The following is a 12,776-nucleotide window of genomic DNA, read 5'->3' as shown; positions in this document are numbered from 1 at the left end:
ACCCACCTTCATTTTAAGTGTCTCCTTGGGCAGTGGCTGTCAAATACAACTATTGTCTATTAAAGCTCCCTGGGTATACCGTCCCTTTAACACATTCATCCACTGTATAGATACAGTGGGTTGTTTCTGGCTGGGAGGGTTGGCAAATAATTGGACATGCTGTGGAGAAGATGAAACATGATTGTGCTTAACTCCTCTAAAAATGCATCTTGGTGTTCAACGTTCTATTCATGTCTGCATTTGTAAAAGGGAATCCTTGTGATGTCATGTGATTTCAAAGGAAATCCCTGTGATGTCATGTGATTTCAAAGGCAATCCCTGTGATGTCATGTGATTTCAAAGGCAATCCCTGTGATGTCATGTGATTTCAAAGGAAATCCCTGTGATGTCATGTGATTTCAAAGGAAATCCCTGTGATGTCATGTGATTTCAAAGGAAATCCCTGTGATGTCATGTGATTTCAAAGGAAATCCCTGTGATGTCATGTGATTTCAAAGGAAATCCATGTGATGTCATGTGATTTCAAAGGAAATCCCTGTGATGTCATGTGATTTCAAAGGAAATCCCTGTGATGTCATGTGATTTCAAAGGAAATCCCTGTGATGTCATGTGATTTCAAAGGAAATCCCTGTGATGTCATGTGATTTCAAAGGAAATCCCTGTAATGTCATGTGACTTCACAATGATGTCCATACAGGATACAAAGGTTCTGTCAGGGGAGAAACTATACATTGCACCACCTCATAGTAAAGAATGGGCCCGGCAGTCAGTACTCCAACAGCGCTCACTTTGTTCTTCTGAGAGTGGGTCTATGTATGTGCAATAATGCCCTGTTTCAGCTTCTTTGTGCTTCCACCAAGATGATAGATGTGCAGCAGCTACGGGCCCCTACCAATCTCCTGGGCCCCGAAGCTGCCGCACCTCCTGCAAGTGCAGTTCGCACCTGCTGCAGGTACGATCAGCATTGAAGGGACAGCGACAGGGGCTGGGTGGCCAATTTTACCCCGATGGGCGAGACTCGGCCCAGCAGCCTTAGGAACATTTTAAAGGGAAAAAAAATGCAGGAAGCCCAGTGACCCAGCCCAATGTAGCCCACTTTAACACCAGCCCATGGGACAGATGTCCCGCTTCCCCAGCCCAGCCAGTGCCTGGACTGCGGCCAGCAGGATACATCTCCCAATTGTCCTAGAATCACTTAAAATCAGGACCATCTCGCCTAAAAGGGACAGTAGGGAGGTATAACGCTGGAATGTCACAAGTTATTATCACATTGTTATATTTGTTGTTGGCCTTAAAACACCCACTATGTCCTAAATAACCACAGGGAGGTGATGTTCTGCCTACAAACACCTTAATAAAATTATCCAACCAACAACATGTCACCCTGCACAGGGAGCAGCGACTTTTTCTTGGTGCTTGTTAGCAATATCCCGGCAACACTGGAGGGCGTGACAGTACTTTATGTTATGGGGACATCTAGTGCTCAATGTCTAGAATGACAGGTCTTTAACCTGTTCGGTTATTAATTCCCGCGAGATGTGGACCGGGAAGTGGCTGCAGCGCCGCCGTGTGTAGGCCGTGACTGCAGCCGGCTCCTGGCTTCATCAGGCATCCCAGGCACTGTCCGCTGCACGTGTGCTACTGAGAGGTGGCCGCTAACATGAGCAGCCGGGTGTGTAAGAGCTGCGGCTGCACGGACATTGATGTGGACGCGGCCCGGGGAGATGCAGTGTGTACGGGCTGCGGCTCTGTGCTGGAGGATAACATCATCGTATCCGAGGTGCAGTTCGTGGAGAGCGGAGGTGGTGGCTCCTCAGCGGTGGGACAGTTCGTGTCGTCAGAGTGTGAGTGATGGGGGCATTTATGTGGAACGTTTCCAAGTTGCACTTTTGTATACAGCAGACAGGAGCTGGACACAGGGAGGGCAAGAGACTGTGGGCAGGAGCTGGGCACAGGGAGGGCAGGAGCTGGGCACAGGGAGCTGCAGACTGTGGACAGGAGCTGGAAACAGGGAGCTGCAGACTGGACAGGAGCTGGGCACAGGGAGCTGCAGACTGTGGGCAGGAGCTGGGCACAGGGAGCTGCAGACTGTGGACAGGAGCTGGGCACAGGGAGGGCAGTAGACTGTGGGCAGGAGCTGGGCACAGGGAGGGCAGGAGCTGGGCACAGGGAGCTGCAGACTGTGGACAGGAGCTGGGCACAGGGAGGGCAGTAGACTGTGGGCAGGAGCTGGGCACAGGGAGCTGCAGACTGTGGACAGGAGCTGGAAACAGGGAGCTGCAGACTGGGCAGGAGCTGGAAACAGGGAGCTGCAGACTGGACAGGAGCTGGGCACAGGGAGCTGCAGACTGTGGACAGGAGCTGGGCACAGGGAGGGCAGTAGACTGTGGACAGGAGCTGGGCACAGGGAGGGCAGTAGACTGTGGACAGGAGCTGGGCACAGGGAGGGCAGTAGACTGTGGACAGGAGCTGGGCACAGGGAGGGCAGTAGACTGTGGACAGGAGCTGGGCACAGGGAGGGCAGTAGACTGTGGACAGGAGCTGGGCACAGGGAGGGCAGTAGACTGTGGGCAGGAGCTGGGCACAGGGAGCTGCAGACTGTGGTGGACAGGAGCTGGGCACAGGGAGCTGCAGACTGTGGACAGGAGCTGGGCACAGGGAGCTGCAGACTGTGGACAGGAGCTGGGCACAGGGAGCTGCAGACTGTGGACAGGAGCTGGGCACAGGGAGCTGCAGACTGTGGACAGGAGCTGGGCACAGGGAGCTGCAGACTGGGAAGGGGATGGGCAGACTGCGGGTAGGTGCTGGGAGCTGCAGACTGGGCATCAGCTGGGCGCAGGGGGCTGTTGACTTTGGGCAGGACTGGGAGCAGGGGGGTGTCATCTTGTGGGCACTGGGTGGAATACTGCAGGCAGGTGCTGAGCACTGGGTGGCAGCCTGTGGGCAGGTGCTGGGCACAGGAGGAAGGCAGACTGCAGACAGGTGCTGGACACAGTGGATGACTGCGGGCATGTGCTGGGTAAGAGCTGGGCACAGGTGTCTTCCTGTATGTGTGCATTTTATAAGCAGGAACTGAGCACTGGGAGCTGCTGACAGTGGGCAGGAGCTGGGTTAAGTTGGGTTGCGGACAATGGGTAGGAGTTGAACCTTGTGGACTGCAGATAAGGCAAAAGGCCTTAGGCAAAGTCGGTAGGAGCTGGGTTACTGGCAGAAGCTGGGCATGGAAGGCTGTGGGCTGTAGACAGGTTCTGGGATCTGGCAGAATGTCATTGTATGGTGTCAGGGAACTAGTGTGTAGTCTGTCAGGAAGCGAAATATAATTTGGTTTTTGGAAAATGTTAGTTTTTACAGTGACAAAAACCCATGTGATACTTGTATCTTTTAGAGAGAATGCAAATATATTTTACTTGCTGTCAGTGCCACAGTGAAAAGTTACTTTATGCAGCAACATCATCATCATCATCATCATCATTTATTTATATAGCGCCACTAATTCCGCAGCGCTGTACAGAGAACTCACTCACATCAGTCCCTGCCCCATTGGGGCTTACAGTCTAAATTCCTTAGTATAGACACACACTCACACATAGACAGACAGAGAGGGAGAGACTAGGGTCAATTTAAATAGCAGCCAATTAACCTACCAGTATGTTTTTGGAGTGTGGGAGGAAACCGGAGCACCCGGAGGAAACCCACGCAAACACAGGGAGAACATACAAACTCCACACAGATAAGGCCATGGTTGGGAATCGAACTCATGACCTTAGTGCTGTGAGGCAGAAGTGCTAACCACTAGGCCACTGTGCTGCCCCATAGAGCATTTATTACCTATATGACATTCGCCCCCTCCCCCCATAGGTTTTATTAATTGTTTTTAGACTTTTTAAGAGATAGAAAAGTGGAGTTTCTGCCCATAGTAACCAACGAGGTTTTAGCTATCATTTATCTAGTACAATCTGTTAAATGATACCTGTCATCTGCTTGCTATGAGCAACCTCTCCACTTTACCTTCTTAGAAGCTTTAGTACATCTACCCTTTAGTGTTTTGTTGCTGCTCTTAAACACACGACACACAAAGCATTTATACAGCATACCCCATAAAATAATTTTATACTGTCAGACTTCTGTAAAATGAATATAACTAGATTATACATGTAGATTTGACGCTAGTTACCATACTGACTGACGTCTTTACTTACTTTGCGTCTAAAGGAACATATCTTGTGCTGTTTTTGCACTTACTGCTGGTAAATGCACTGGGAATGACTGCAAAGATCTTTTTAACGCTAGTAAAACTGCAATAGGTACGTGGCTTTAAAGTTTTTTTTTCGTTCCTGTGCTCCTTTTCTTATGGAGTTAATTTTGACATTGTCCTTTTGCAGTGAATTAGCTACAGTGCAGGCTTTAAAACATTGACACAAATATTAGAGGAGTTTGGAGCAAAGCAGTATATATAAATATCTATTTTGTTGTTATGATATCGCCATTGTAAATTGACTTTAAGCAGCCTAATAAAGTTTGATTGTGATAAAAGTGTTTTGTATGGCATTTGTTGCCTGCAGTTTTTTGTAGTGTTCAGGAGCCAGGGAACATATGCATTGGGATAAATGGAAATGACTCTCAAAAGGTAGGCGCCAGCAGTAATGTCTTTGGTGCATTGGCTTTCTGATTCCTGAGATGTGTCTAGCCCTGAATTAGCACTTGATACTCCTTTCTGTATATGCTATTCTACAGCGTTAAAGCATTTACTGGATTATCAGACTCTCTGTTACTGCTTTGTCACGGTTTTCTCTTGGGTGGATCCTAATGCATTATTTAAAGCTCTTGGATCCGATGGTGCAAATAGCTTATTTAGCGAGGAGGTGAGGCCACTGTGTAAACTGTGTGTGTGTGTGTGTGTGTGTGGTCCAGCCTCCTCCAATCAGGAGATAGTCCCTATAGTTTGAATTTGCCAGGTAACGTCACTTAGAGCTGAACGTTTTGGAAGGTATTTTCGGATCACAAGGGTGTAAGCGTGAGATGTAAAATGAGACTGTCCTGTTTGGTATAGCCACTCGGTTGTACCTGTCCCAATGTGGCACATGGGGTTTGGGTAGGGGCCCCTGCTCCCATAACTGGAGACAATGGGTGCCACAGAACACTGCAGCACACAGAGCTGGGGAACTGAATGTGTCCAGTACTCCTCATTAGAGCGATCTTATTATACCACATTGAAGATGACGGCTATGAGTTGCTGCGGGATGCTGGGCCCATCAGATGATTGGGGAGAGATATTTGATACATGTTGGGGGCAGGTAAAAGTGAACAAGGCGGTTTTATCCAAAAGGGGACAACCCTCATCACCACCATTTATTTATATAGCGCCACAGATTCTGCAGCGCTGTACAGAGAACTCACTCACATCAGTCCCTGCCCCATTGGAGCTTACAGTCTAAATACCCTCACATACACACACACACAGACAGAGAGCGAGAGACTAGGGTCAATATTGATAGCAGCCAATTAACCTACCAGTATGTTTTTGGAGTATGGGAGGAAACCGGAGCACCCGGAGGAAACCCACGCAAACACGGTGAGAACATACAAACTCCACACAGAAAGATCCCTCTTAAAGATCTACAATGATGATGATGATATCTGAAGTATAGTTTAGCAAATGAAAGGAATCTGTTAAGGTTCACTTTGGTTCTGAGATTTCATTACACCATTCTTATTTATCACAATTTAACAAGTTTGTCGCCAAAATCTGAAATACTGAATGGGTGTTTCACAACATCAATATGCTTAGGAACCACTGGCCTGAGAATTCCGAAAATTTGTTTAACCCATACGTTTAGATTATACGTTCTTAAATAGATGCAGGATTCTTGCAACAGTTTGATAGGACCTTTATATCGCCACCCTGTACCTTTTGTGTCAGCCATGTCTGATATCTTATCTTTCTACAGTATTTGGGAATTTAATGGACAATTAATATTTCTACGTATTCATTTTTTTTGGCCAACCCCGAATTAGAGGTGTTTGCGACTTGTCTCTACTTATGACAAACTTATAGCGATAATTTCAACTTTTTGCTGATGTGTTATAACAGCTGCAATAAAATCATGGGAAACTATCAATGAAATCATCATCATCGGCTATTTATATAGCGCTACTAGTTCCATAGCGTTGTTCAGAGAACCCCACTCGCATCAGTCCCTGCCCCATTGGAGCTTAGTCTAAATTTCTTAAGCCAATTAAGCTACTAGTATGTTTTTGGAATGTGGGAGGAAACCCGAGCACCCGGAGGAAACCCATAAAAACTCCACACAGATAAGACCATGGTCGGGAATTGTACTCATTACCCCAGTGCTGTAAGGCAGAAGTGCTAACCACTGAGCCACCGTGCTGTACCTTACTGACGGTTGGGTGGTGGCCCTTGCGGACGGCCACCTGACTGGCCATAGCATCCTCCCAGTAGAGTGAACTTTTCTCACTGTATGGATTCCAATAATGGAAATTCCCGATGATGTTACTTGGCAAATTTGAAATGTTGGTGTATTTAGTGATCATTGAAGTTGAGAACATAAGACCCCAATGCTGATAATATTATTTACCATTTATATAGTGCCAACATGTGCAGTGTTTTACAGAGCATATTCCTGTACTTGCAGCCTAACTTCTATAACACACAATACACATTAGAGTTACACATAAAGGGCTAGATTTACTAAACTGCGGGTTTGAAAAAGTGGAGATGTTGCCTATACCAACCAATCACATTCTAGCTGTCATTTATTTAGTGCGTTCTGCAAAATGACAGCTAGAATCTGATTGGTTGCTATAGGCAACATCTCCACAAACCCGCAGTTTAGTAAATATACCCCATAGTGTCATGGACAGAATTGAAACCATGGCCCCAGCTATGTGAAGCAACATTACTAACCGCTGTGCCACCTAATGCACCTTTAACATAAATGTCAAAATACATATACTGTTTATGTTTGAAGAAATGTTTGGTGCAAAAAAGCGATGCTACAAATAGCACAACGGAGTATGCATCAGGCATATGATGATATAATGATTGACTGTAGGGTGAATTTTTCCAGTTGCATGTATAACATGGGAAACTGCATTGTTAAACCAATTACAAAGGTCATTAACAAAACTAAAAGCAAAAACCTGTCCCAATTTGGGGGTATATTTACTACACTGCGGGTTTGAAAAAGTGGAGGTGTTGCCTATAGCAACCAATCAGATTCTAGCTGTCATTTTGTAGAAAGCAATATATAAATGAGAACTAGAATGTGATTGGTTGCTATAGGCAACACCTCCACTTTTTCAAACCCGCAGTTTAGTAAATCTAGCCCTTGGTGTTTTTTTATGCTGTATAGGAGTAAGGTGGCAGTGCTTCCTGTAATATTATATAGACCCATCTTCTACATACAGGGGAGGCAGACATTTTTTCAGGTTAAACCAGCTTTCAGCTTATCAATTCACTGAATAAAGGCGTGAGTCCACTTTAATCATTGTGTCACTAGTCCGAGTGCCGGAAAACTGCTGTAAAGGGATTTGTAATTTGCAGAGAGGAACTAGTTTATATTGGGGACTCTTAGGAGGCTGCATTTCTCTAGATAGACCATAGATCAGCACATAAGCCTGTGAATATTTAATGCACTAAATCCAATGTTGCACGAGGAATATAGATGTGCAGGGCTATGATATTATACAGATTTTTTTCTTTTTCTTGTAATCGCACAGTTGCTTGTAACCCATAGCAGCTAATCACATGTTATCGTTAATCAGTCTAGTTAAGGTTGGAATAAAGAGAGCACGTGCCCGCTGGCTGTGTTACCGCCTGCGTCTCCACCCTTTGCTAATGCCAAGACTGGTCAGGTGCCGTGGGGCTGCAGATAAGGATTACATTAGAGGGATGTCCTGAATGTGCCGTGCATAGCACAGTCCAGTGAAATGGCAAATGATAGCGTAGTATTAAAAGCATATACTCAGTAAAGCATGGTATGGTGAGAAACTAAATAACGTGTGCAGCGTGTAAATACTATAGGGGGGCGCAGGATAGGTGTGGTCCTTTCACTTGAACTCCTTAGAGCATTTTAGATGCTTTGATGAAGGCGATCATTAAGGCTTCCTTACAAAATGCTCTAGCGTTGTGTGTTTTTAAGGGAATGCCCATTGATTCCTGGGCCAAGGTGGCCGTGTCTGGAAAAGTGTAAACTTCTGCTGAGGGTATTGGGTGGAAGATTCGGTAACGGAGGGGTGTTTAGCATTTTCGAGTTGCAGGTTTTGCAGAAATGGGCATTACATACAATGTAATAAAAACATTCAAATGCACAAATTAAACACATTAGTCTGGATGCCACTTACTAACATAAATAAGGGTAAACTGAGCAGTGTTTTAGGAGAAAAACTTAATAAAGTGTGTGGTCCTATAGTGGCTGTTGCTTGTACTTTACAGTGATATTTTCACTCTTACCCGTATGCTCGTTTCATGTTTGCCCACAAACCTGGGCAGGTGCATGAATGTCCTTGGTTCAGAGGCAGCTTCACGTGAAGTTGGAGTAAACCTATTTGAAAATAGAGATACTTGAGCAAATATAGCAAAGGGTTGCATGTTTTTATTGTTTGTAAATAAACCAAAGTGTCTTATTTGTCTTTTGCACGTCGGAAACAGCTAACTGATAATTATTCTGAAAGTGCTCATTACACACTGCCATATTTCTGAGCCGTTCCCTGTCAAGGGGAGGGAAATATTAGGCAGGAACAGGCAGTTTTTGAAGTTGATGTGTTGGAAGGAGGAAAAATGGACAAGCTTAAGAATCTAAGACGACTGGGTCAGAGCATCTCCAAAACGGCAGGTCTAGTGGGGTATTTCTGGTATGCATTGGTTAGTAGTTGTCAAAAGTGGTCCAAGGAAGGACAACCGGTAGACTGGCGACAGGGTAATGGGCGCCCAAGGCTCATTGATGTGCGTGGGGAGCAAAGGCTAGCCCGTCTGGTCCAATCCCACAGAAGAGGTAGTGGAGCACAAACTGCTGAAAAAGTTAATACTAGTTATGATAGGAAAGTGTCCGAACACACAGTGCATCGCGTTATTGCAGCATAGCTGCAGGCGGGTCAGAGTGCGCATGCTGACCCCTGTCCACCATTGAAAGCTCCTCCAATGGGCTCATGAGTGCCAGAACTGGACCATGGAGCAATGGAAGAAAGTGGCCTGGTCTGATGAATCGTGTTTTATTTTCAGTCATGTGGACGGCCGGGTGCGTTTGCATCGTTTACCTGGGGAATAGATGGCGCTAGGATGCACTATGGGAAGAAGGCAGCTGGCGGAGGCAGTGTGATGATCTCGGCAATGTTCTGCTGGGAAACCTTGGGTCCTGGCATTCATGTGGATGTTACTTCAACACGTACCACCTACCTAAACATTGTTGCACACCAAGTACATCCCTTCATGACAATGGTATTCCCTGATGGCAGTGACCTCTTTCAGCAGGATAATGCACCCTGCCACACTGCAAAAATTGTTCAGGAATGGTTTGAGGAACATGACAAAGAATTCAAGGTGTTGACTTGGCCTCCAAATTCCCCAGATCTCCATCTGATCAAACATCTGGGATGTGCTCGAAAAACAAGTCTGAACCATTGAGGCCCCATCTCACAGCTTACAGGACTTAAAGGATCTGCTGCTAACGTCTTTGTGGCAGATACCACAGGACACCTTCAGAGGTCTTGTGGAGTCCATGCCTCGATGGGTCCGAGCTGTTTTGGCGGCACGAGGGAGACATACACAGTATTAGGCAGGTGGTTTTAATGTTGTGGCTGATCGGTGTGTATATGATGTTTTGATATAAATGTTCAGTATTAATTCCAGTGCATAGCCTTGTGTTGTACTTGTGAGCTAAGAGTTTACATCAAACTTTCCATTGATTATTTTCTATTGAAATGATAAATCAGGGAGGTTGGCTGTAGTATACAATAAAACGGCCAAAGTGCATTGTTGGCAACATTTTAGATTACTTTCCAAGGACGTTTAAGGGCATCACACGCTCTCATCTTGGCAGATATTGGTGCACTACATCCCTCACCATGTCGTATTTTGTGTGTGTTTCAGGAGGACGGGGCGAGGGAGGAGGTGGTAGGAGATATTGTGTGTGAGCTGTACTTGCGTGATACGTAAGGTCGTGCGCGGACCCTTTTCCTGTAGCCATTGATCCCGGGACGATCCCACCATATATGGGTTAGAGTGCCCTCCTCGCCACAGCCGTGCCAACAGGCAGTTGAAGCATTGAGATGAATGGCTCCATGTCTAGAAGGAACCAAATACTAGCGGGGAAAAAAGTTTATACGTGTTCTCTTTAGCTGTGTACAAATGGAGCCTTTAGCTACTACTTCACGTATTCGGGACCATTCTTTATGGCCGAGAGGTTCACCCATGTCCAATCTGAGTTCATGCAGCTTCTTGGTCATGTGTAATAAGAAGTGAGTAAAAGGTTGAAGCCAGGACGCTGGAGGAGGATCTGTTGAGACAGAAGGCTTTCATTACTGTAGTGATGTGTGGGATTTAACTGTTAATTTTATCCTTATAGAAGTGGTGTATCTGTAAGTACTGATAAAAAGCCGGCAAATTTAGTCTATACTGATCCCGGAGTCTGGAAAACTCGGGGAGGAAATTTGCTGTCCAACATTTGAAAGTGGTGGGGTTGAGTCCCGAAAGGAGATCAAGATTGTTCCGCAGTGAAGTCATACGGAGGGGGTCTTTTATCAAGTTAAAAGTGTGGGGGTGCAGTAGGTTCAGATTGATAGCGAAAATTGAGGCGTCGGGGAGGGGGGGGGCAGTGACAACTGGGGGCGATCTTTAGGGTCTATCGAAAAAGAGTAGGAGTAGGGAGAATACATATGACGAAGGTGTCCTTCAATATCAACACATAGTCTAGTGTGAGTTTGTGCCAGTGCCACCTTTTTTGGTGTCTATAAGGGACCTGTAGTCGGACTCTGGGTCTTTTAAAAGCCCAAACACATCTTATGATGCGGCTCTGAAGGTCTTTGCGGATGGCGGAGAGAACTCTAACTTGGAGGGTTTGAAAACGGTAGAAGAGTCTGGGAACCACATTCGTTTTGACCGCAGCTACCCTTCCAATCCATGAAATATGGTGGGACGCTCAGGAGTGATGATCCTTTTTCAGGGTATCTATTCGTATTGGGAAGTTAGCGGAGTACAGATAGTCATAGTGCTTAGTGAGGTGAATCCCTAAATATTTCAGTTTATGTGGTTGCCATCAAAGCTAAGTTGGATTCCAAAGTGTTTAGGAGGTGCTTCGGTATGTTAGAGGGGAGCACTAGGGTTTTATCCACATTAATTTTGGAGTTCGAGAGCTGGCCATATTCATTGATGGAATCAAGGACTATAGGAACTATGATGTGGGGGTTAGTAATTGTGAGGAGGGTGTTATCCGCATAGAGGGCTAATTTGTGGTCCTGGGTGGCTACTTTTATACCTCTAATATCCGGGTTGTTTCTAGAGCTGCCAGAGGCTCTCTCGTTAGGGCGAAGAGAAGGGGGAAGGGGGGGGGGGGGTAGCAGACATCCCTTACTGGTGCCGTTTTTGACTTGAAGCCGTGTAGAAGAGTGGCCATTCACCATGATCGATGATGAAGGGTCGTACTAAAGTGCCGAAACACCCCTAAGGACGGCACCAGAGAATCCTATTACCCACAGAGTATGAGGAATTAAAGGCCTGGCTACACATTCCAATGCTTTTTTCTGCGTCGAGAGCCAGTACTAGGGTGGGGGTTGCAGTTTTCGGTTTGCCGGTCGGTTTGCCAGCAATTTGGCAAAAAGCTTGAGTTCAATATTGAGCAGCGAAATAGGCCTGTAGCTAGAGCATAATAGTAGGCCTCCGCCCTCCTTTGGGGTGACAGCTGAGCTTACTCCGGTAGTAGCTCCTTTGTACTTTCTACAACGGAGAACAGAATTAAATATGTCTAGAAGAAGGAATGTAAGAGACATGGAAAATTTGTTGTAATTTGTGGCTGTGAAGCCATCTGGGCCTGATGGGGACGAATTCCTAAGTTGTTTAATCATGGCTGTAAGCTCTGCTGGGGTTATGTCAACCTTAAGGGATGCTAGTTGAGCTCCTTGGGACAGAAGAGGAAGGGGACACTTCTGTAGGTAATGTTCTGTTTGATCTATTCATTAAGGTTCTCAGGGAGTAGTTGCCTGAAGGTCATATAAATCCAGAAAGATAATCGTGGAATTGGTTTGATCTTTTTTGAGGGTCGTAAAGGAGATGTCCTTTGGAGTCTTTGATATCAATCTATTACGGGTTTGTTTCGCCCTGAGTTTCTGGGCAGGGATGGAGTCTGCATTATCGCCACATTTATAATCACGTTGGTGGAGCCTAGGCAGGGTTTTGGCTGCTTTTGATGTCAGAATTTGGTTAAGTGGCATGTTTAACGTTTGGGGGGAGCGTTAATGTTGAGCTGTGAGGCTGTATCTGTTTCCAGTTCAGAGACGCGTCATTTCAGTGTTTTCTTCTCACTGGCTAATGCTATGAGAGTGCCCCGGATGATGGCTTTGTGTGCCTCCCAGTCTAGGGGAATGGGGACATCCGAAGAGGAGTTGTTTGCCGAGCTCCTGGATCGCTCGGGCCACCCGGTCTCTATTGTCTTTCTTCTAAAGGAGATGGTATTGTAATCGTCAATGAAATTGCGATGGGTCTTGATCCTTTAAGACCACCTCCAAGCGACACAGCGAAATGGTCTGGCCAAGATACTGGGATG

General features: G+C 46.1%; 1 protein-coding gene across 1 annotated transcript in view; it reads left to right on the top strand.

Annotated features, from left to right (window-relative positions):
- The first annotated feature begins 1,538 nt into the window (after positions 1-1,538).
- Positions 1,539-12,776, top strand: part of BRF1 (BRF1 general transcription factor IIIB subunit) — a 214,006-nt gene continuing 202,768 nt past the window's right edge. The window contains exon 1 of the mRNA XM_075193059.1: positions 1,539-1,844. Coding sequence (XP_075049160.1) covers positions 1,661-1,844 — 184 coding nt within the window. The 5' untranslated portion in view covers positions 1,539-1,660. The remainder of the gene's footprint in view (positions 1,845-12,776) is intronic.

The sequence above is a fragment of the Mixophyes fleayi genome, chromosome 12, assembly GCF_038048845.1.
Source record: "Mixophyes fleayi isolate aMixFle1 chromosome 12, aMixFle1.hap1, whole genome shotgun sequence".
Taxonomy (NCBI): Eukaryota; Metazoa; Chordata; class Amphibia; order Anura; family Limnodynastidae; genus Mixophyes; species Mixophyes fleayi.
The sequence above is the reverse complement of the archived record's forward strand: the minus strand, read 5'-3'. Positions and strand labels throughout refer to the sequence as shown.